This window comes from Ostrinia furnacalis, unplaced genomic scaffold, assembly GCF_004193835.3.
Source record: "Ostrinia furnacalis isolate ACB-3 unplaced genomic scaffold, ASM419383v2 OfSCF7157, whole genome shotgun sequence".
Lineage (NCBI taxonomy): Eukaryota > Metazoa > Arthropoda > Insecta > Lepidoptera > Crambidae > Ostrinia > Ostrinia furnacalis.
The window spans coordinates 186121-209801 of record NW_021137396.1 but is presented as its reverse complement, the minus strand read 5'-3'; the positions used below and the strand labels follow the sequence as shown (position 1 = coordinate 209801).

The window sequence follows — 23681 nt, the reverse complement described above, 5'->3', positions numbered from 1 at the left end:
CACAAAAACCTTACATTGGGACTTCTTAATCCGGGATCGCTGGGTACCCGCCATGACGAATTTTTAGTGGCATTGGAAAGGCATGACGTGGATGTTATGGCTATCAACGAGACATGGCTTAGGGATGGTGAGGAGAAGCGGGCGCCTACCCCACCAGGTTACAAATTATTACATATACCACGCCCTTTAGATGTACGATCACGTGGTGGAGGTGTAGGCTTTTACCTGAAAAGAGGTCTTTATGCACGGGTGGACCACCCCGCCGACCACGCGGTGGAACAAATGTGGCTTGGTATCAAGTTAAAGGGCATTAAAATTGCTGTGGGTACCATGTATCGACCGCCTTGGCAGTCTGTGGATACACTGCTGGATGCGTTGGCGGAGTCGCTTACATATTTTTCAACTTTTGATCAAGTGATTGTAATGGGGGATTTGAATATAGACATGCTGCGTACAGATGAGTCGGACTCAAGGAAACTCATAGCTTTGCTCAATAGTATGAATTTGGTTCAATATGTGACAGAGCCAACGCATTTTACTGGGCATTCTGAAACGCTGCTAGATTTAGTTTGCAGTAGTATTAAAGTAACCAATTTGGTAGTGGATCATATACCGGAACTTAGTGCTCACGCATTCATTTCTTATCAAATTAATGTAAAAAAGCCGAAACTGAAGCCTAAATTTATTTCGTATAGGCCGTTAAAGGATATCGATTTAGATCTTTTTAATACACATGTAGATGATATAGCTTGGGAACAGTTACTTTCTGACTCTGTTAACGACACCGTCGCTGCATTTAATAGTAAAATCATAGAACTATTCGATATTCATGCCCCAGTCAAGAAGATTTGTATAAAGAAGCAAAGCTACCCGTGGATAACACAGACCATAAAAGACATGATTGTATTAAGAAATAAAGCACAATCCAAAAGTCGTAAAACAAAGCTTGAAAGTGATAAGAACTACTATAAAGAACTGAAACGTTTAGTCAACGAGGCCATCTATCGTGAAAAAACTGCGTATTATCAATATTGCATAAATAAAAACTTAAAGGACCCCCGCACACTCTGGAAAAATATTAAACGAAATGTTGTAGATTTTAAAACTGAACTTGCAGACTTACCGGAAGACATAAGTAACCCCGACCGNAACAGTCGCGCATGTGGGCGTGCCGCTAGTACGAACGTATATGACACTCTTACAGCGTGCCGGAACGATCAGCTATGCTAACTTACACTACTCGATATAAATGCTCACGAGCCTCCTTCGCCACCCACAGGCACTTATTGTTTACGGGCCGGCGCCCGGGCCCGCGGGCCCCACGGCCGCCTCGCCCGGGCCCGCGGGCCCCGCGGCCTCCTCGCCCGGGCCCCGCTTGCAGCGCGGGCCGTCCGCGAGGGAGGCAGCCACTTAGCACAACATTAATAACTACGCGGAACGCTTCACACTCAAAGCAAGCGTGTCAGGATCACTAAAACCTACCTATTTGAGTGAATATAACCCATTATTATTTTGTGTAACGTTGAAAGAGAGGGCACTGTACAAAATTAATTATTAACTTGTAGAGCACTCTCTTTCGCACACGTGTCGTTTTCAACATTGGCTTCCTGTATAATACAAAACAAACGTTTCCAATAAATTATTATGAATGAAAATCCAGTTTCCATAGATTATAGCGCACCTGCGCGCAACATATAAAATAACATATACAACTATTCTATCTTTACGAGGCTACACGCCTTCAGGGCTTCAATGAGCTCACACATGCTCAGCCTTGTTGTCAATGTTGTCATACTTCATTTATAAAGTATACCAAAACACATAATTCACTTAATTGCCATATAGGAATGATTTGGGGAATGAGTATATAGTATCACGTGTTTCGTCTATCGTCTATCGAGTCAAGTGCTAAAACATTATCAAAAGTTATGTTATCAATTTATCAGCTAATCAGTCGAGCTTCGTTAGTCTGCGGATATGACAGGAAATATCAGTACATTAAATAAAATAGTCAAATTTTTTAAATTACATAGCGAGCGACTTTCTTACGAATGTGAACGGACCTTTCTATGAGAAAGTGGACCAGATTTGTCGATAGAGATGAGTCCGTGCATCATAAGGCCAGGCACTAAGTTTACTCATGTTCGAAAGTCAAAAGGAACGAATTTAAGCAAGTTTCTGTATACGCCCACATTCATAACAAAGCCAGTCAATTTTTACATCATATCCACGTTAAGTAATCGCAGTTAAGTACATACTTCTACAAAATGCATCTACAATACAATAATGTCACAAATCGGAAAAGTTTCCAAAAATATGTTGCATTTGTTTAAAAAATTGCAAAACCTTTACAAAATTTAGGTATCAGGCTGATAGGTCGATTCGTATGTAAATCTCCTTACTCTAAATGGGGACTGTATAATTTGAGCAGTGTCCAATAGTCCGTTCCAACGGCGGTAGTCGCTGCTCGCGCGGGTCGCGCTCGGGGGACTGCGCCGACCTGGAAAGATAAGTTACACTGAAAATCTAATCTAGAACGTATACTACAAGACATGGCCGTATCTAGCTTCTGGGCAAGAGATGGGCAGTCTGAACCGAAGGGCTTGAAACTTGCCTCCAGTTTCGTCCATTTGAGGGGTTTTTGGCAGGGTTTCCCACGAAGACACTTAAGCGACTTAAGTACTAAGGTCGCGCGTCGCCCGCGTCCTGCTGCGAGCCCGGGCCTGGACTCACCTCGCGCTAGAACAGCAGGTCGGTGGTGAGCGTGCGCGCCTCGCTCCACGAGCGCGCGCTGGCTGGCTGGCAGGGCCGCGCGTCGCCCGCGTCCTCGTCGTCGGCCGCCGACCCGTTGCCGTTGCTCACCGCCTCCGGGGCTGCGGACACGACGCGAGACATGTTAGCGTGCATGATAGGCCACTAAACGTGATCTGAACGCACTAAGTAATTATGTGAAACGAAAACTTATGTTGAAAAAAGTTAGCTCCAGTCGTTGACGTTGCCAGATATAACGTAGTCGCGTCATATGACGTATGGAAACACAGAAGACGACGTATGGAAATATGAAGCAATGCACAAGGCTCATTATTTGTATTGTATTGCTGTTGGTTATCCGAATAAAATAAAATAAATAAATAAATAAAATCTAATAGGTCGGAATCGGCCGACCTGTCGATGGAGACCTTTCGATTGGCCGGGACCTGGAACTTGAATCTAGGATCTGTACTAGGTTTTCAATACAGCAAATTCGATTTATTGGAGCGTCTTTGAGAATTGGCTATTTAAGTGCTTCTTCCTGTCCTTACGCTAGTCTATGGTATAAAGCAAAGTGTACATACCTGGAGCGCAGGAGTGCCTGGTGACGCCGAGCTGGAAGGCGTCGGCCACGGTCTTGTGCGGCGTGTACCGCGCCAGCGCCGCCGACACTACAACACGCCACTACTCGTCACTACCGCTACACTACACTACGCTATACTACACTACACTACGCTCCAGCTTACTGGGGCCAGGGGGATGAGGGTGGCAAAAAACTTACAGAAACAAACCACAAAAATGTAAAAAAAATTAGTTAGGCCACTATGATCCTCGTGGCCCCAAATTAGAGTCGGTAAATTGATTAGAATGATGCGAGATTCAACCAATGACGATGTTTGAGTTAGAATAGATTTACAACTGTTGTGAGCAACTTTTTGAGAATAATATTAAGTTCATCATTCTCTTCATTTTACTGAATCGTTCGTAGTAACAACTGAAGGAGTCTATAGTCTAACTGAGTCGATCGATTGATATCTTCTCAAATATACAAATTATCTTCGAGAGCGTAAATAATTACAAAGTGACGAAGAAAATTGTGATCTGACATCTGCAAATGAATCAAATGAATATTGATCGTTGTTACAAGCTCAGTTAAACTACAGGCCAATAGACATAGCAAGGGTAAATCTTACATGACAAATTAATTATGTTACAAGTTGGACAGACAAATGAAAAATTTTCCATACCACAACTACTCGACCTAAGTTGCCTGAGTGAGATGATGGAACGGCATAACATTGATATGACTTTCATATTTTCTAATAAAATTCATAACCGATTTTTGCATTAAATTTGGTGTTATTGGAGAAAGATCCGTTTCATTGGCAGTGGATCAGTTCAAATACGATTACGTTATCACATTTGGCTAAAGCTGAACAAATGTTGCATAAGTGAATAATTTGTATTCCTATTGTTTGTGACTGGCGATCCGTTATGAAGAGAAAACACGTGTACAACTTAGTGTCTATTTTACTGATAATAATATGTTTGATGGACACAAATTGTCACTTTTGAAGAATCTATTATAGGTACTGATAATACTTCTAGCTAGGAAATATCGAAATGTAATAGCAGATAGGATGAACAAGTGAAGTGGCAATCGAGTGTCCACGTGAAAGGTAACTGAAGGGCCGATAGATGATATGGACGTTCCTTGAGTGGGGCGGAGCGTGCCAAACTCAGCGTTACTGTTTGCAAAGAGAGGGTAGCTTAGTTGGGATTGATTGTTCGCGACTGATGTGTGTCGATTATGATGAGTCTAGCCAAGTAATCGTTTGTTGGATCACCGCTAGGCCACGAGCGGTGCTAGTAGTAGACAGATATTTTTAATGTTTTAGAGATGTATGAAGCTAGCTTAAATTCACGATAGAGACTCCTTCAACTAAAGTAGTAGCTTGACTGTGGAGTTTCTCGCTATCATTGTTAAAGCCTGGTCCGTGAGCACGTAGAATTTTGTCCAATGACCCCAAGCTACCCATCCTTATCGCTCGCGCGTAATTATATTGCTGTCGCGACTGTGCGACGGGCGCCCGCAGTGAGTGTGCGAGCGATAATTACGCGCGAGCGATAAGGATGGGTAGCTTGGGGTCATTGGACAAAATTCTACGTGCTCACGGACCAGGCTTTAGCAAGGATTTGGCACAACGCAATACTGCTAGCCTTATGGTCTAGCTCGGGGCGCTAGACGAAGGTCTCGTCAGGCACCAGCTCTTCGGCCAGCGGGGGCGGCGCGGGCGCGGAGGGCGCTCGCAATAGGATGCGGCGGCGCACGCGCCGGGTGTACACTGACGGTTCCCAAACTCATGTTATTGGTGGTAGGTGGTTTGTACCAGTAAATGACCACCAATATTAAGTAATGGTAACGTTTTAAATGATTCCGAGGGCTTAGTGTGAGTGTACATCAAATTTCCTCAATAGTGAGCGCGTTAAAAAAATATATGAAAATTTTAGTTCTTGAAAGTTTCCGCTAGGGGCGCTGTACAATCCGTCATATATTTAATGTTATTTTTTACGCGCTCACTAGTGACGACGTGTGACGAGATTACATCAATCTCACACTAAGCCCTCTGATACACTTGCGTTAAGTCACATGCACGAAAATATATTTGCGGGAAAGCCTCATTAAGTACCCCTGCGCGCAAAGTAATGGCTTTTTTCGCTTGCAACTCGCGCAAGTGTCCTGCTACATTCTAAAAGTATCCATATTCGATATAAACTCCCTTAGTTACTGTTCATACGCGCCGCGTAAAGCCCGCCGCCACCGCGCCGTCAAAGCATAATTTCACCGGTCCGGCTTTGACGGCGCGGCGGCGGCGTCGTGTGCAGGAGCGCTTACACAGTATTAAAATAATATTTGTTGAAAAACAAGAATAAATATTTTAAGCTTAAAGCCTGGATTTACTATGCTATTCTCACTTGCAGCTTTGAAGAGTATTTAGTAGTTTACCTATATGCGTGTTGGAGGTGAGCGAGGCGTGCGTGGGTTGGCCAGCGTGCGCCGCGTCCTCGGGCTCCTCGCACAGGGACGTCTCGGATGGGTACTCAAATGTGCACGTCAGCGAGTCGTCGAACTGGAGCTTCAGCTGAAATTGGGATTAAAAGAAAGCGTTAATGTATTGTGGTGAATTTTGTCAAATACCAAATACGAGCTAATCCTGCTTACGCTACATTTTCTGATACGTGGTCGAGAACTCTTCTGTTTCGATCGCTATCAGTTCTAAGAGCCAAGTTTGACAATTCTGTAGATTAGTCTCCCACTCAGTAAACTGACGATCTGGTTAAGGTGTCTGAAGCATCTGGGCGCAGACAACGTAGAACCGGTCGTTGTGGAAAACTGCGGGGAAGGGCTTGTCCAATCAGTGGACGACATTAGCTAGTCCATCTTTCAATTTTTTTTATGCATAACAAGGCAGGTATTTGACCACAATCGCACCTGATGTTAAGTGGGATGCAGTCTAGGATGGTACATATCTGCCCTGTAAGTGCCTATTCTCTCTCGCCTTGAAAAGACCCGGATTATAGTCTGTCTTCGGGAAAGACAGCAGCAGGCAGCGAATTCCAGTCCCTAACCTAAAGAGTCATCGAAACGCTTAGTGCGAGCTGGTGGAATGTTTACAATATAGGGATGGTACGCTAACCTGCGTCTGGTTCCCCGATGATGGAAGGGGGCTGGTGGAATTAGTTCGGTGTAATTCTTTGTGTTTCCTGTGGAGACTAAAGAGCTTACGATGACGGCGCTAGCGGCTCCGTACCTTGGCGATGCGGTCGCGGTTGGGGCGCGGCGGCATGGAGGAGCGGCCGTTGATGAGCACGTTGTCGTTGACGAAGCGCACGGCGCAGGGCGAGGGCGGCCCGTCGCACTCGCACTCCTCGTCCGACGCCGCCGCCGCCAGCGCCTCCGGGTTCAGCACCACCACGCCCGGCTCGCCGGCCTGGAAACACCATAACACAACATTAAACTCTCTATTACTCAAATCAAATAGTTTATTCAGTACAAGGCCATTTCCAGGGTGCTTATACACGTCCCAAATATTGCTTGCCCTACTACCACTTCGGGACAACATATGGGCTGGTGCTGAGAAGAAGTGGCGGAAGAAACAACTGGGTATAGTCGTTTGCACTCCTGTATTTGGATTTCAAATAAATACCTATAGCACACGACTCATATTAATTGTCCACAGGGACACGGAATATACAGATAATCGTATAGAAGTATGTAGCATAGAATATTGATACTATGAATTTCCTACTCCTATAAGCAGAAAACCTCTCAAAACCTTTCTAATCACGTAATATTTTTTGTATTTCCGTGATTTTGGCATCATATTCATTCAGGATATGACCACACTGTTATCTTTGGAAACATGAGAGATGGGCAAACAACGTTCTTTCACCACATTCGTGTATCATACGGTATCGACGTCGTGGAAACCGGATGCTCGATAATTCAGACGGTCGTTGTCGTTGTCGTCGCCGAATCACGATCGCTCAGTGGACGTCCGCTCGATAACAGCGCGCCATGGGAGAAACATACAGGTAAACTTATTAGCATGATAATCAAAAAATAAAACAAGAATTTATAGCAAACTTCTCTGAGTCAGCTTATAGATATTGTATTGGTAGATGACTAGCAAAGGTACCGAAAAAATAATTTTTTAGTGGTAACCAACTGAATTTTTACTGAAGACTATAAAGATCTAACCAAGGGAAAAGGTAACTCAATAAATAATTATTTTTCATGTTTAATCATTAATCAGATCAGAATCTATGGCAATTAAAACACAGAGCTGCAACTCGTGTAACTATCGTTTTTTTATGAAATCGCCGGAAGGTTTCATTATCTAGGACAAATGAACAGTAAGCAAGAGCTATGTGCTACGTGTGTCCAATCCGCCAAGAGGAATGCGCACTTGTGCAATTACTATAGTTCTGTTTACGTAGCTTAAATGTAACGCGGGCAAATGTTGGTATTTCTAACGTTATAGTTCCATTAATAGAAGAGGAATATTTTAAACATTATTGCAATTTTCCTCATGATAATTAATTTACAGTGCATTGTCCTGGTTACGGTTGTTATTGGGATTAAATTCGAGTTCAGCAACTATTATCCCAACTAATATTATAAATGCGAAAGTAACTCTGTCTGTCTGTCTGTCTGTCTGTCTGTTACGCTTTCCCGCTTAAACCTCGCAACCGATTTTGATGAAATTTGGCATAGAGATAGTTTGAGTCCCGGGAAAGAACATAGGATAGTTTTTATCCCGGTTTTTGAAACAGGGACGCGCGCGATATAGTTTTTCTGTGACAGACAAAATTCCACGCGGGCGAAGCCGCGGGCGGAAAGCTAGTTCATAATATAAATAACTATAAAATAAACGACAGTAGGTATAAAATAATATTTATATTAGAGCCGGTTTGTTTCGATGCATTGTTTATATAACTTAGGTAACGATTTTGTAATCGGTATTGTCAGGGATTATTATTTTGTTTTACCAGAAAATTCCTATTATCAGAAATATAAGAGCGTATCCTACCTATTAGAATTGAAAGTAGAAAGTTTCGCACTCATTTGAACTGATATTGAAGGTGGCAAGCCTGTTCCATTCCAGGCGTTATATCTGCAGGATTCAGAAAAATATATGTACAGACAGCTGCGCATGTCCACCCTGGATATCCAAAAGGGACCTACGTAAATTACGAGGAGATATGCGAGTCAAAATATAGTTCTACCGCCTTTTGCTGTGCTGTGACGTGACTTGACTGGCTTTGTTGGCTTAGCAATAATCGCGTCTCCACTATATTCTCTACCATCTAACTCTTTATTCCGTTCCACTTCTGTCATAATAATTTCACACTGGCCACTCTTGTTGGTGATTATTTTCGCATTATTAAAAGGCGTTTTCTATATTAATAAGCAAGTGATCGTCCGATCGGCTAATTGCCGTGCATCATTAGTTTCGGCTATAATTAGCTGCCAGCACTCTCTGCGCCCGCGCATCTTATATTGCATCGAGTGTTTTACGTGAGACAGCTTTATGTGAGAAATTATCACCTTGTCAGGTCAAGCCAGTGGAATCGGTAGCATCGAAATCTTCAAATTGTGTTACACACTGCTCTTAGTTCAGACATACAAATTATAGTGGAGGCAAAAATGATTCGATAGCAGCGCTTCAGTCAGCGTGGCAAGCTTAAACAATCCAAATCAATAACTGTACCTTTTGCATGAAAAACGATGAGTATCGCGCGAGAAACATCTTACAGTGAACATAACCGCATATATCACTGTAGGCACAAGAAAGCAATTTCAGCCGGCAACGACGAGCCTCGCGCGGGCCACTGGCGAGGGCTGCGCGGGCGCATTACCGCAATCAGGGATTAACGCGAACGAACACTATCGTGGATTACCGTTATAAAAATTCAGATAACACTTATGGAATTGACGTGACGATGCTACGCCCAATGCTACCGACACAAGAACAAAAAAATTCTAACGTTGTTATTTCAATCATCGTGATAATCACCAAATAGACATTTCCTTACTAATTGAAACTATTATGTGCATCTGGTATGCACGATAGTTTCTGTGAGCAAAATTCACGCCAGTGGAGTGGAGCCGTGGGCATAGGCTAGTCTTGAAATGGATAGGGCTTAAATCGAGATGAGTAAGTAGTCGTAAATGTAGTGCTTATGAACTGGCCGTTAGTGGGACTCTGAAAACAAACGTGTACAAATGCGTGGAAAATAAATTAGGTTATAATTAGTAAGCCAGAAAAGTTATAACTGTGTCCAATGAAGCATTTAGTTGGTGTTTCCGCCTATGCGTCAATTCGTTCCAGCGAGGCGTTCGAAGAAGTATGTCGGAAACCCAGCACGGTAAGTTGGTCAAATAAGAGTCGACATTCCGATTCGATGTTTCGGAAGCGCAGTAATAGTAAATAAACAAAGTCGTAACTTTGATGCACAATACCTACACATAATGTACCGATTTTAAAACCTTCCCTTTTTTCGACTTTTAGCACAGGTATTATGAAGCTACAGCTTTAATCCTTAAACGCAATTCAGTAATAAGCGGTCAAGTTAACAGAAAGTGATTGGTAGAGTTAAATTGGTTTCCGCCGGTATCCACCATCGCCAGCGCTAATCCGTGCACTAGCTTGGCTAGTTTCTTTCATAATTCTAATGATTTGTCCGTAACCAGCTACGAGCGTTCATAATGTAAACAGTTCCTACAATTAATCCAAGAATACCAACTTCCTCGGAACAGGGGCCGTTTGAATGACACATGTGTCTGTGGTTGGCCCGAAATGGTAATGTTTACACGAGCGCCGTGTGGACGCGTTTGCTTGCGCGTGCGCGTGCTCACACAGCGCACGTGCGCCTCGATAACGACACCACATTAGTTTTACTTTCAGGTTGGTGCGAGCATTTCTCTGGGAACGAAAACCTCAAGGTTCATAAATGCATTCGGAATATTACGGGACACCGGTCATACTGGACAGATTGACCCTTGAATGCGGACCCTTGATTGCAACTACACTGAGCAACATGTGTGTTTAATGTAAATAGGTAGCCGGACTTTGAATATGCGTAACATTTATAGATTAGATAGGTAGCTGCCCAAGTTATTCTTAGACACGTAATTTTGATAAACATCAAAAACAAGCAATGCCACGCGAATGATCGCTATAAAGAAAATTATGTTTACCTATTATAAGTACAATTATTAAGTTTGAAGGGCTACTTAGCACAATTTTTTTCCATGTACCATATCCTGTTATGAATTTCACTTATGGGACCATTATTATGAAATGTCTATTACGTAGTATGAATGGTATTTTAGGTTTTCGGACTGCGAGCGTTCATAATTGGACGACTATCAACATGCTTTTTACTTTTTGTAAGATGATCGGAATTGCATGATTCAGTCTCCAAGTAATCTTATAAATACTATGTATAAAGCAACACGTTGGCATTCCTACTCGGTTTAGAAAAATGCTGAAAAGAAAATCGTAGTTAGGGAAAAATTTTTTTTTAGAGAAGGCATGATTATGTGTACTGGGATATAGCAAAAAAAATAGTAGGAAATATTATGCGAATATGTAACTTTGTATGTATCAACCCACAGATTTTATCAAAGCCCATAAGTTAGGATATCGCTAAAATCATGATAGGTATAAAAGATAACATACGACCATTTACGACATCTATTGAGAAAATCTAAAAAAGACACGTTTTATGATTTCAATCATCTTGCATTTTTAAAGGTAGTTAAATAAGATAAGAAATGCCTTTTTACGGCTTGGATAGAGATGAAATTTCCGGTTAAATTATGACCATTTTGAAACAAGTGACACAAAGATGAAAACAAGGAAGGAAACCTTATTGGCGGTCACGTAGTATTGTTATTGTATTATTGCAGCCGTAATCGGCGCTGCGCTGGTGACGCTCGCCTTATCGCGCACCACTCGCAGCGCATGTTCGACTGCACTCGGAGGAGCGAGTCTTGAGTGGCTTATGTAAGGGCACACTAGGCCACTGGGCTGGAAGGTCGCAATGATAACGGACAATATCTGTAGTACGAAGTATAAACAAACAGCGGATTTGATAGACAATATTTTTGAGAAACCAATCACATTTCGCTCAAAGTGGAGTCTTTGAATTGGTAGAGATATCCGTTGAGAAAAAATCAAAAACATAATTAATTTCAAAAGAAGATTATTTAACAGAAGAAACTGGCTCTATAAACGCTATTATTTCAAAGTAGGTACAATCCTTCAAGCGCCATAACAGATCAGCGCAAACGCATTAGATCGTAACAATCTCGGAACAATCTCGGTAATCGATACCACAACATGTGCACTTGTCAGTCGTATCGCCCGCCGCGCACCCGACCGGCTAACCGCTGAAACTCAACACTGTTCACTGTGGGGACAATCGACGTGCCTCGAATTACTGCTTCGATGTACCATTGTTTTGTTTACCGTCCTTTGTTTTCCCGAGGGCCCGCCGCTAATGAACGAGCCATCACAAAGATTCCTACGGAAGTCTCGAGTCATTTACACTCTGGCCACCTTTATTATGCTCTTTACAACGGGCAAAGTTGCTAATTTGTAGACATGAACTCCTCCATGTCCAACATCATTTTACTTGTACAACCTTTTAATCTTCGATCAACACAACTCATTAGACTTCAAGTATCGTATTCGCGCAAAAAGAAGTTCAGTGACATGACATGTTCCCGAGTGCAGCTACCGCATGGAAGCAGCTCTTAATGGCTACGACGACAGTTTGTCATTACATTTATAAGTTGTTAAGTGGCTATAGAATTAATTTCATGAGAATTACGTTACGAAATTTCCTGGTTCATTCACATCTTCTATTGCACTTTCGAATTTTGTTGCATTCAATTATTATAAGGAACTGATTGCGGAAATTACTGATTTACAGGATCTTTCCTTGAAAAGAAATGCCTAGCGGTTATTTCATTGTGTTATGATGGCATTAAATAGTTCGTGGGTAGAGCGTTTACTGTGGCAGAGCTTAAAAATACTATTAGGAGTATTTGAAGGATTTTAATTAGGTCTTAGAATGAACATTCCGCTTTTCCTTGTCAGTCTTGTAAGGAATACAATAAGAATGTAAATCATTGATATTTGAGAACAATGGTGTCATTAATGATCATTTTTTGAATGTCCCCGGTGATGATAGGGTTAATAATTCTCGGATTGCATATTTCACTTCTCAGCGTTTTAACGATTCGGTATTTTCATTTGGACAAGTGCATGAGGAAGTGGTTTTCAAGATTATAAAAAGCATCACGACCAACGCTCAAGGTGTGGATGGGATAACGCTTAACATGATACTTTTAACCTTACCGCGTACTTTGAACCTCATTACTGCTATCATAAATAAATCCCTTAAAACAGGTATTTTCCCAGATACTTGGAAAAATGCGATAGTTAAGCCGCTACCTAAAATCAATAATCCCACACAACTAAAAGATCTTCGGCCAATTAGTATTTTACCATTCATGTCGAAAATAGTAGAAAAGGCAGTAAACATACAAATTAATGAGTACCTGCGTGGTAATGACATCTTACCAGAGAAGCAGTCGGGCTTTCGTAAAGGACGGAGTACGGTGACAGCTTTACTTGACGTTGTTGATGACATTTTGGCAGGACAGGACGTAGGGCGGGGATCGGCTTTGGTGCTGTTAGACTATTCCAGGGCATTCGACACTATTAACACGCAATTGCTTATTGCAAAACTAAAATACTACGGATTTGACGATATTGCACTTAAGTGGTTTTCAACTTATTTATTTGATCGTTCGCAGCAAGTAGAAGTTATATCTAGTAGTGGTGTAAGACATGTATCTAGTACTTCCCCTGTAAATAGGGGTGTCCCACAGGGCTCCATACTCGGACCTTTACTCTTCATTATTTATACTGCTGACCTGCCACAAACAATAATGCATACCAAACATCATTTATATGCAGATGACCTGCAGATACACATTTCTTTTAAGCCGTCGGAAACTAGCGAAGCCGTATGTAAAATCAACCAAGAACTTCAAAATATAGCTGAATGGTCTGAAGAAAATAACTTAGTGTTGAATCCGGATAAAACCAAGTTCTTGATTTTGGGTTCAAAGTATCAAGTCAACCAAATCAATACTTGTGCTTTAGAAATTAAATTGAAAAACACCAACATTGAACAAGTAGACGAAGCTAGGAATCTCGGTGTCTGGATGGATGGCGGTCTGAAGTTTGAAAGGCATATTGGTGCTGTTGTTAAGCAGTGCTACTATAGACTGAGAGTTTTATACCAGGTAAGGCAGTACCTGAACACAGAGATGCGAATTTACCTTTGCGAATCGCTCATACTGTCAAAGATGAACTATGCGGATTCTTTGATTGGACTGTGTCTACTAGCCCGTACAAAAAAAGTTATTCAACGTCTTCAAAATTCTTGCGCTCGTTTTTGTTTCTCCATACCCCGTAGATCTCACATAACGCCGTATCTAAACAGCAATAATTTGATGAAGATGGAAACACGACGTAAGCTACATTTTGCAACTTTGCTTTTTGGTGTTATAAAAGAGGGGAACCCGTCATATTTGTTTAAAAAATTACAGTTCACTAAACGAAAATCTCGCATGAATGATAGACTAATGTGCCCAACGTACAGTACAGCGGCGTTTCGCGGCAGTTTTAGGTATTCGGCATCAAAGTGTTGGAATAACATCCCTCCACCCATCAGAGATTGCACGCATATTGGATCATTCAAGATCAAATACAAAAGATATCTGGTGGAGACGCAAAAATCCGAATAAAATAATTAGGTATTTATGTATTTATTTGGTATAGGTATAATATTGTGCAATTATAATTATTTATTTGGTATATAATATTGTGCAATTATAATTATTTGATAATATGTCATAGCACAGGGACTGATAATAAATAATTAGAAAATATGCTTTAATATAGTATAAATTATAAGGTTATTTAATATAGTAGTTATATTATTTGTTGAATTTATTATTAAATAAAAAGAAACAATGGCATGTTGGAGCAAACCGATATGAGTGTGTTTTTTACGTATTCTGTTCTGTGTTTATTGTTTAATTTTATAAAGTTTGTCTTTTCATTGTTGTAAGGCTGGATGGACGCCCTCTCTTTAAACGGTGCTCGCAGAATATCAGCGTCGAGGTACTTCGTGCCTTGGCATATGCTGAGCGAGGACCTGTTTGGTACAATTTTATTTTTAGTTTTAAGTTTTAATTTGTAATTTTAATGTGTTGTGCCAAATAAACAATTTTTTATTTTTATTTATTATTTTTATTATATAATATGGTGCTTGGTTCCCAAACTTTTCAATGATTAGCATATGACTTTGGGATTGGTCAACGTTCTGCATAATATGATAGATTGTATTGTTTTAGGCAAAAAAAATCAGATGGGTTCACTCTAATGTAAAGGGAATCAAGAATTTTACTTGATTATGACGAGATGGTTTTAAAAATACTATCCTGAAGACATACATGCGATTATGTTACCTTCAATAAATGCTATTTCTACATTGTAAGTAGGTAATTAATTAGCCTTACAACGATTGCGTAGGCAACAGAAGATAACGTCGCGACGCGTCGTAATAATTAAAAGTCGATTTTAAATATAGGTCTTTGATTGTACAGATATCATCTGGGACGCTGCAGCGCTGGGAGTCTTGACAGAATATTTTGTTTTTCTAAAGCGGTGAACGAGCAAACGTTGCGATTAAGTGGGTGCGTTAAGTGGCCATCTGGTAAGTACACTCACTGGGTGGCCAGTCAGTGTGCCTTCAGCCTAACACGGGTCCATGCATATTAAAAGCGTATTGCATTCGGTTAGCGAAGGGTGGCGCGAGCGGAGCATGTGTGAGTTGTCTGCGAGCCGCGTGTGCACACGCACACTCGCGGGAGGATGAGGCGTGACCTTGGACGAATAAACCACTGGACTCGTAACGAGTGACGTATTCGTCTTTACCCCGCTAGCTCTTACCATGGATAAATTAGCCATGGTAAATGTTGTCAGGTTGTCACTTTGTCAGTATGACGACAGCNAGCGGCGTTTAGGGGCAGTTTTAAATATTCAGCATCAAAGTGTTGGAATAATATCCCTCCACCCATCAGAGAATGCACGCACATTGGATCATTCAAAATTAAATACAAAAGACATCTGGTGGAGACGCAAAAATCCGAATAAAATTATGATCTATAGGTATATTTATTACGTATATAATGTGCAATTGTAACTAATAATAAATAATAATTGTAAATAATTAGAAAGATGTTCGTTTAATATAGTATGTATGGTATATATTTTCGAAAATATTTTGTGTTTACGTAGGTGTTCTGTTTTTATTTCATTTTCTGAAATTTTATAAGTTTGTTTTTGTTTTTGTAAGGCTAGACGCCCTCTCTGCCTATAAACGGTGCTCGCAGAATATCAGCGTCGAGGTACTATGTGCCTTGGCTTATGCTGAGCGAGGACCTGTTTGGTGCAATTTTATTTTAATTTTAAGTTTTAATTTGTAATTTGTATTGTGTTGTGCCAAATAAACGTTTTTATTATTATTATCTCTTTATTCAATTTCCTTCTTATTTTTAATATTTTTTTTACAATGTAAATTATAAAAAAAACTAAATATACATTATTATTATTACATAGAGCTTACACTACGCTTCATAGAGTAGTGCCTCCTCGAGACAAAAATCCTGCCCCCATTTAATCGAACGTGTTCTCTATAATATTTTATAAGCTAGTAGAAGCGTCGATCCCACGGTAGCTTGATTTCGTTTATGCTGAGCAAAGTGCTCTCATGTGAGCTACGAGTAAACAAAGGAAGGCATCCGAGGAATGCGAGAAAGCGCAATTCACTTGTCTTTTAAAATGCAGCGTACGAGACGAGTTGTTTAATAATGTCTTTTGAGCCATCGCGAGACAGTCTGAATGGTATTGGAATGTAACTGGAATAAAATACGGAGCGTACTTGTAAGTACTTGTTTTTATTTTAACTAATGCCCTTCTGGGTTGTTTCACAACTCACAACACCACATCGAGCAATAATGAACAGGAATGAATTGGTGTTAATATCTTTTAAGAATACTTTTAACCTTTGAAAGGCTTTATTTTACACTTAGCTGAACGAAGTTCCGCCGATTTTCATCAGAAGTAATGTAAGATGTTGAAAGAATTTTTCAAATCGGTCTAGTAGTTTTTTTTATGCAAAACAAGGCAGGTATTTGACCGCAATCGCACCTTATGTTAAGTGGGATGCAGTCTAGGATGGTTGGTTGAATGGTTTTAAGGCCTATTCAATACAAACAATTCAAATCTTTCCTCTTTATAAAATTCGTGTAGGAAAACTTTTCAATGTCCCTTGAAATCAACGCAGCCTTAAACATCAAAAAACAACAATGTGCAAAAAAGCATCAACCAATCTCACACACGAGCACGTAATTAAACCGATTCATTTTATTGGCTAATGAGCACGACAGACAGGCGGCGTCTGTTTGCCGCACGCACGGCTAATCGAATCAGCGCGCGTCGGACGGCCTTCCGATGTTAATTGTTCGTTCAAATAATCATTATGGGGGACAGTATTTACACTGAAGATACAATACACGTGTGGGCAGTAGAGTCTGTAACTGTGGAAGGGAGTTTAATCAGTGAAATAAAAATTAAGGCATGGTCTAAGGTTAAGGGCTGATTTGACTTTAAGCCAATGTGTGATACATGGCTTAAAGTCAATGCGTTTAGTCTTCTTTTTACCCCACTGCGCCAGAAGGAGGGTATGTTTTTATTAGTTTGCTTACTACACCAAGTAATAGGTAATACCTATGGTAATTTTATAGGTACATATTAGTTGCTTACTTTGGGGTTAGATGCGCTGTTTGAAATTGTCCAAAGGATATTAAAGATGTTCGGTTCATCGTAATAAGTTCTTCTTGTGGTAGTACCATACTATAGTAACAAAACAGACACAACTGTTGCCATCAAAACAGATACTGTTTTGCCTTCTTATGTCTACTTTGTATTTCAGATTTCTTTTTTGGCACGTATGACGTTTTCAAGGTCATGTAAGTTAGTAACAGTCCCTCTGTCCTTTCTTGCCTTGTATAACAGATTCGGAAACATGCCGCCAACAATTTTATAACTCGTATTTATCGTACGAAGTGCAAAGACTTGTTAAATCGACGCCATTTTATTTCGCCAGGATAATTCTTTTCGGACGTTCCACGAATAAATTAGATCTCTCATAATTTTCGGCCCGGATTTCTTTCATACTGGAAATTTTGTTAAGTTGTTTACAATCAGGGTATAAATTTGCAGTAGCTTTAACAAGATTACGCTGTTGAAATTACAGGCTTTGATTAGGCTCAGTTTTGTTTGCACGTCTTTTGGTTTATTGTTTACTTGCTTAATACTTATTTCTGTACTGGGTGCTGATATTAAAATAAACATGGTGAAAATAAATTAAAACAACTTATATGAATAATATGACTGATCGAAATTGAAATTGGATATTTAATCCAAAACATAATTTGCATAAACAGACAGACAAACAATACTTATGTCGAAACGAATAACCCTTTACTAAGAAACCTCTTACATTGTAGAAATCTTATACACATGCCAAATGGTTCTTATTTCCTTACGAAAATTACGTCTAAGCACATCGTTGAAATTACTCGTATTTCCACCAATTTTCCTTCAAATTAAACATTATTCCGATGAATCATTTGTTACAGTTTAACGACTGACTACACATTTCACTCGCGCTGTAAACTTAACTAATAGCCAAACATTCGCTAGCAATTCGTTTACACATATTAAGACTTGATACGAGCTATCAGTGTAAATAATGTAGTCGAACGACGACGCGTGAGCGAAGATAACCCACCGTAAAACGTACTCTAATTACTAAACCCGACAGAGGCCGGATTAACCTTCTTAGCTAGTTAACTAAGAGGGTAATATGTCGACAAAATAAACGGAAATTTCCTCCGATTCGTCTTCGCAATGAATCGACGCAAAAGCGACCTGACGCTATGATCGGGATGTGGTTAGGGACGAGCCGAAGTTCAGTCGATCCGGCTCGAAGGACCATTTTTTTGATGATACGCAAAAAGCTACTGAGTGAACGTTGACATTAGGACCTTCACAGTGACTGTAACGATAATAAGAGTTGTGTTAAGGAGACCAATCGTGATAAACGCTTTTAAAGCAATGAGAATTTTTTGAATCTGACGTAAACCTTTTCCAAGCTGTAAAATTTTTCATTCGCTATCCTAAACTTCAGCTGATTTTCATGTCTGTGAATGCAAATTTAAGATAGTTCACTTTATCAAACTGAGAACCTGCCAGAGCCAGCCATTCAGCTTTCCTTATAGCAAACGTAATAGCGTTTGGTGTCAGGAATAATAAAGGTTACTTGATACTTTGTAAACTAAATCTGGACACAACTTCGCTTTGAGTTAGACTAACAAACTTGGTCTATATTACTTTAGCACTGTATTGTAGTGGTTTGATGGAACCGTAGTAATGGGTATTACCATTACCAATACTGAAATGTAATATTGCTACAGTCGGGAATGAATTTCCCTGTACATCTTGTATTGCTTTAATAAGTATTATTTTGTGCAAAACTATGTTAAGTAAAACGATCTTACATTTTTAAATAACAGCAATTGTTATTAGGTATCCAATAAATCAAAAAAAATATAGTTTAATACTTATTCATAATGTTATTTTGTTCCTTTAGATTGCATAGAACTTAGCACTCATTTAGATCTCCATTCTTTTTGCGGCGAAGCCCACAGTCAAGCATATTTTTTGTATTGATTTGGCTCTCCTTTTTTACATTTATGTTACATTCCCTCTAATATGGTCGAGTGAAGCGATGGCTGGTTCACTCGTCATGTCTGTGAACAGGCGCTGCTTTCGGGGACTGGTCAATCCAAGTTATTCCAACTTATGTATGCGAGTCATTTCTACTAGTATTTGAGTATGTAATCTGTAAGTCTAGATATTAGCACGTCACTACCTTGTTTAATATGCCACGCAATTTTGTATACCCATTCTTATAAGATACACTATACAAGAATGCATGGTGGATTCGGTGAACTGCTCCTGGATCGAATGTANTAGTTTGGGGACCCAGTGGAAATGAAAGATAAGCCTTGAATTCCGCAAAAGGCGTGGAAAAGATGCGTTGAGTTTTTACGTTTATAAACAAATAAGAATATGTGTAGATTTAGGTACGAAACCGCTATGATCTGAAAGGAACCCTTGAACCATCGCGACGACTGTTATTTTTATTTTTGAACAAAAATGGTATTAACCAAAAAATATTGAACTAAATAGTAATTCCTTGCATACGTTTGGCATGTAGACGTCTTTTCAACCCTAAGAAGTCACCTGAACCTCATGTTGATACTTCACATGAGGATTTTGAGGCGAAAACTGTCAGTGTGGTAGAGACTTTGAATGTGACCCGAAATTTTCAAAACCATGTAGCCAAGATGGTTTAAATGATCGTTTAAGAGATTTAGGATCTTCAAGTCTTCCGAAAAGACATGGAATGAGTTATTTTGGCATTTTAATTTTTTTTTCTGGAAAATCCGAAAAATCTTACTATTCTTACACATCGAACAACGTATGAGTCACTTACAAACATGTTTTTTTGGTTGGATGTAATATAAACATCGAATTACACTCTCTTCGCAATCACCTGAACAATTTTATCACAACTCTTAAGGATCTAAGTGAAGAACATGGCGAGCAAATCCACCAGGGCCTTCGTACGATAGAGGGACGCTATCAGGGCCACTGGAATGCAGACATGATGGCTGACTGCTGTTGAATCATTCAGAAGAGCTGTCTGCCTTCAGCATCAGCAAGGAAATCAAATAAAAGAAAGTTTTTTCAACTTAACAACTTCATAAAATAGGATCATCTCTAAAAAAAGAGTGTTTTTTTACAAAAAGACCCAAGTGTCATATTTTTTTAACCAGAGCTGATACAGATATTTCAATCACAGATTTAAAATCGTCATTAAAAATTGGACTAATATCATGTAACATAACCCAATCATCAGAAATGCTGTTGTGCAGTGTAATTAGAAAATATGCTTTAATATAGTATAAATTATAAGGTTATTTAATATAGTAGTTATATTATTTGTTGAATTTATTATTAAATAAAAAGAAACAATGGCATGTTGGAGCAAACCGATATGAGTGTGTTTTTTACGTATTCTGTTCTGTGTTTATTGTTTAATTTTATAAAGTTTGTCTTTTCATTGTTGTAAGGCTGGATGGACGCCCTCTCTTTAAACGGTGCTCGCAGAATATCAGCGTCGAGGTACTTCGTGCCTTGGCATATGCTGAGCGAGGACCTGTTTGGTACAATTTTATTTTTAGTTTTAAGTTTTAATTTGTAATTTTAATGTGTTGTGCCAAATAAACAATTTTTTTTTTTTTTATTATTTTTTTTTTTATATAATGTCAATTTATACCCTCTGATAATAACCTATGATTCAAATCCCTACTACGCATTAGTTTCTTGTTTACTATTTCGAGCTTTATTAAATTAGGAGTTGTAATTTATTATCCAAAGCTAAAAAAGCTAAAATTAGAATCGACAACTGAACCTAACCTAATATAATATTATTTAAGTCGTCTAAAAACAACCAATTACGTTTTACGAAAAGTCGTTAAAACACTTCGCCTTAAAAGAAACCATTTTAAAACCGATCCAAGAGTGATACGCAAAACTTAAAGCGGCTATAAAGCTCTCAGTGTCGTCATCATTGATAATAAGGTGTAAAAAATTCACCCCAAGTGTCTTAAACATTTTTTATTACTGGTAACATTAACAAACGAGGCTGTTAACACCGATTATATTAACCGCAAAGGATAAAAAACTATTTGAAATATATCAACGTCTTAATGAATTCAATTTGCTTATTATGGCAACATTGTCGTACTCAATAACTTGATTTTATTAATAATAATCTTTATGAGACTAATAATAATGAGACAAACAATAATTTGACACAATGATAGAATGACACAATCCAGGCAATATTATCGCTAGGAAGCTTTTTCTTACAGGAAATCCGGGAGAGGGTCGTTTCTGTAAAATTTTAGTTGTTCTTCCGAAGTACGAGGTTGTACCTAAGTACATTCTGATGTATGTTTTTAAAGAAAAACTTTGTCATATCAACAAATGTCCCCCTTTACATTGCTTTCTTCTCACATACAAAAACCTACTCTTTCATTTAATAGTTTTAGGCTGGGTTGCACCATCTTACTTTAACTTTGACAAACGTCAAAAATCTGTCAAACTCCATACAAAAAACACCGGTTATCGATAAATTTATGGTCAATGTTAGGTGGTGCAACTCAGCCTTAGTATGTAGTACTATTTAGATCGGCTAAAAATAAACAAAAACAAACGAACATCTCTCCAAACAAATGAAAGGACCCAAAATTAAATTTACTAAAGCCTAAAACACACATAGACAAATGTCACGCGTCGCCACAACAATATTTGTGTGCAACTATATTTTGGGGTTATCCAAACAATGTTGCGACAAAAAACATTTGCTCTTTCGCTTTCAAACCTAATATTTGTACTGCAGTCCGAGCAGAGTAAATACAAATGAGTAGGTAGGTCATCTTCATAGAAATGCACCGAGCGCGGTTTGTATGTGAGCGCGCGCCAATACGTATGCGGCGCGCACGCACACACTGACAAATTTCGGGGCACCTCACCGCTAATCAACGCTAAATTTTGTCAGTGTGTGCGTGCGCGCCGCATACGTATTGGCGCGCTCACATACAAACTGCGCTCGGGNAATGTTGCGACAAAAAACATTTGCTCTTTCGCTTTCAAACCTAATATTTGTACTGCAGTCCGAGCAGAGTAAATACAAATGAGTAGGTAGGTCATCTTCATAGAAATGCACCGAGCGCGGTTTGTATGTGAGCGCGCGCCGCATACGTATTGGCGCGCTCACATACAAACTGCGCTCGGGTGTTTCTATGAAGATGACCTACTCATTTGTATTTACTCTGGTCCGAGTGAGTACTTGAGTATCACCTCAGGGTATGTGGGTTTGAGTCTTGTGCATGCACTCCGCGATTGTTGTGAAATAAGGAAGTCTGAGCTATTAGATGCAGACGTAATTTCAGTTTTGAAATGTAATTTATTTTTAGCATCAAAAGTAGGTAAAGTAGACAACAAACTATCTAATAATAGTTTTTATTACACACTTTAGGCGTATTTGGAACCTTACTGACATATCAAACATACGTAAAAAGATTATTAGGACATAACCGTTAGGTATGTTTATACTTATGTGTGTAGTGAAATAAATAAACAAAATATCATTATTACATTTAATTAACAAATGAGATCGTTGATACTTAGTTCAGATTTGAGAACTAACCTAGGTATCAGACATGGCTGAATTGAACTGATGGCTAGATTGATGTCTTAATTAGATAATTAGCTTATCTAATTTAATTTAAATACCCACTTTCCTTACTCCAAACAATCTAACAAAGCTTCTTTACTCGCGCCGTGTAAGTGATTGTCTCACCGCTTCCCTTGTTCCAGCATCCAGTTAATTTTAATTATAACACCATTAATTAGAATAGCTCGTTAGAAAGCTTCGAATCTAACACGGTGGCGAGCGACACGATTATTCACACAACGAAGAGCGAATTAATTCGTAGACCATATGGGGATCGATTTATTTGTTCTCTTCGGCTGTACCGCACGCGATCGGCTGTGAGGATGTGTTTACAGTGCAAAAAGTTATTTTTTTGTTTACTAATTTACTGGGGAAAGGGGACAAAATATGAATAAACTACAGGTGCGGAAAAGCTCCTAACCTTCCCGGGCTAGCCTCACTCAGCTCTATCACGCTCCCAGGATACTTCACCCTATACAATTTATAGGCTTATTTAATTACCTTGAAAGTAGATACTACAGACACATTGTTTCCCCAATGTGAACAAGCCCTAGCCTTCCCGGGATATCAAATCCATTGCGCTCTTGACATACACCACAATTAGTAACCTTCCTATTCCACATGACAATATAAAGTTAACATTTAGAGTAGGCGCACACCGTTGATTTTTCGTCGGCTGATAGTTTAGTCGGGCAGTTGATCAGTATGGACATGTATCATATGGGAGTGTGCACACTACGCCGATTCGATTTGGCCGAATCTTCATACAAATTAAAATCGGGCACAACTATCGGCCAATTAAAAATCAACGGTGTGCGCATACTCTTAACTTCCCAATG

The 23681-nt window shown here is 39.5% G+C and overlaps 1 protein-coding gene across 1 annotated transcript; it reads right to left on the bottom strand.

Annotated features, from left to right (window-relative positions):
- Positions 1-1922: 1922 nt before the first annotated feature.
- On the bottom strand, positions 1923-9159 carry bif (protein phosphatase 1-binding protein bifocal). Its single transcript, XM_028319215.1, has 6 exons — positions 9027-9159; positions 6564-6743; positions 5759-5894; positions 3336-3422; positions 2734-2873; positions 1923-2500 (listed from the first exon to the last, which is right to left on the bottom strand). The coding sequence occupies exons 1-5, from the start codon at positions 9063-9065 to the stop codon at positions 2740-2742; spliced, it is 576 nt and encodes a 191-aa protein (XP_028175016.1). The 5' UTR covers positions 9066-9159; the 3' UTR covers positions 1923-2500; positions 2734-2739.
- Positions 9160-23681: the final 14522 nt, after the last annotated feature.

Bases quoted from the DNA above. Each gene is read 5' to 3' on its own strand.
- bif (XM_028319215.1), bottom strand. From the start codon at position 9,065: ATGTTTCTCGCGCGATACTCATCGTTTTTCATGCAAAAG. The intron at 5,895-6,563 runs GTACGGAGCCGC...TCCCAATTTCAG, and splicing joins ACCGCGACCGCATCGCCAAG to CTGAAGCTCCAGTTCGACGA. The intron at 2,874-3,335 runs GTATGTACACTT...TCGTGTCCGCAG, and splicing joins CAGGCACTCCTGCGCTCCAG to CCCCGGAGGCGGTGAGCAAC.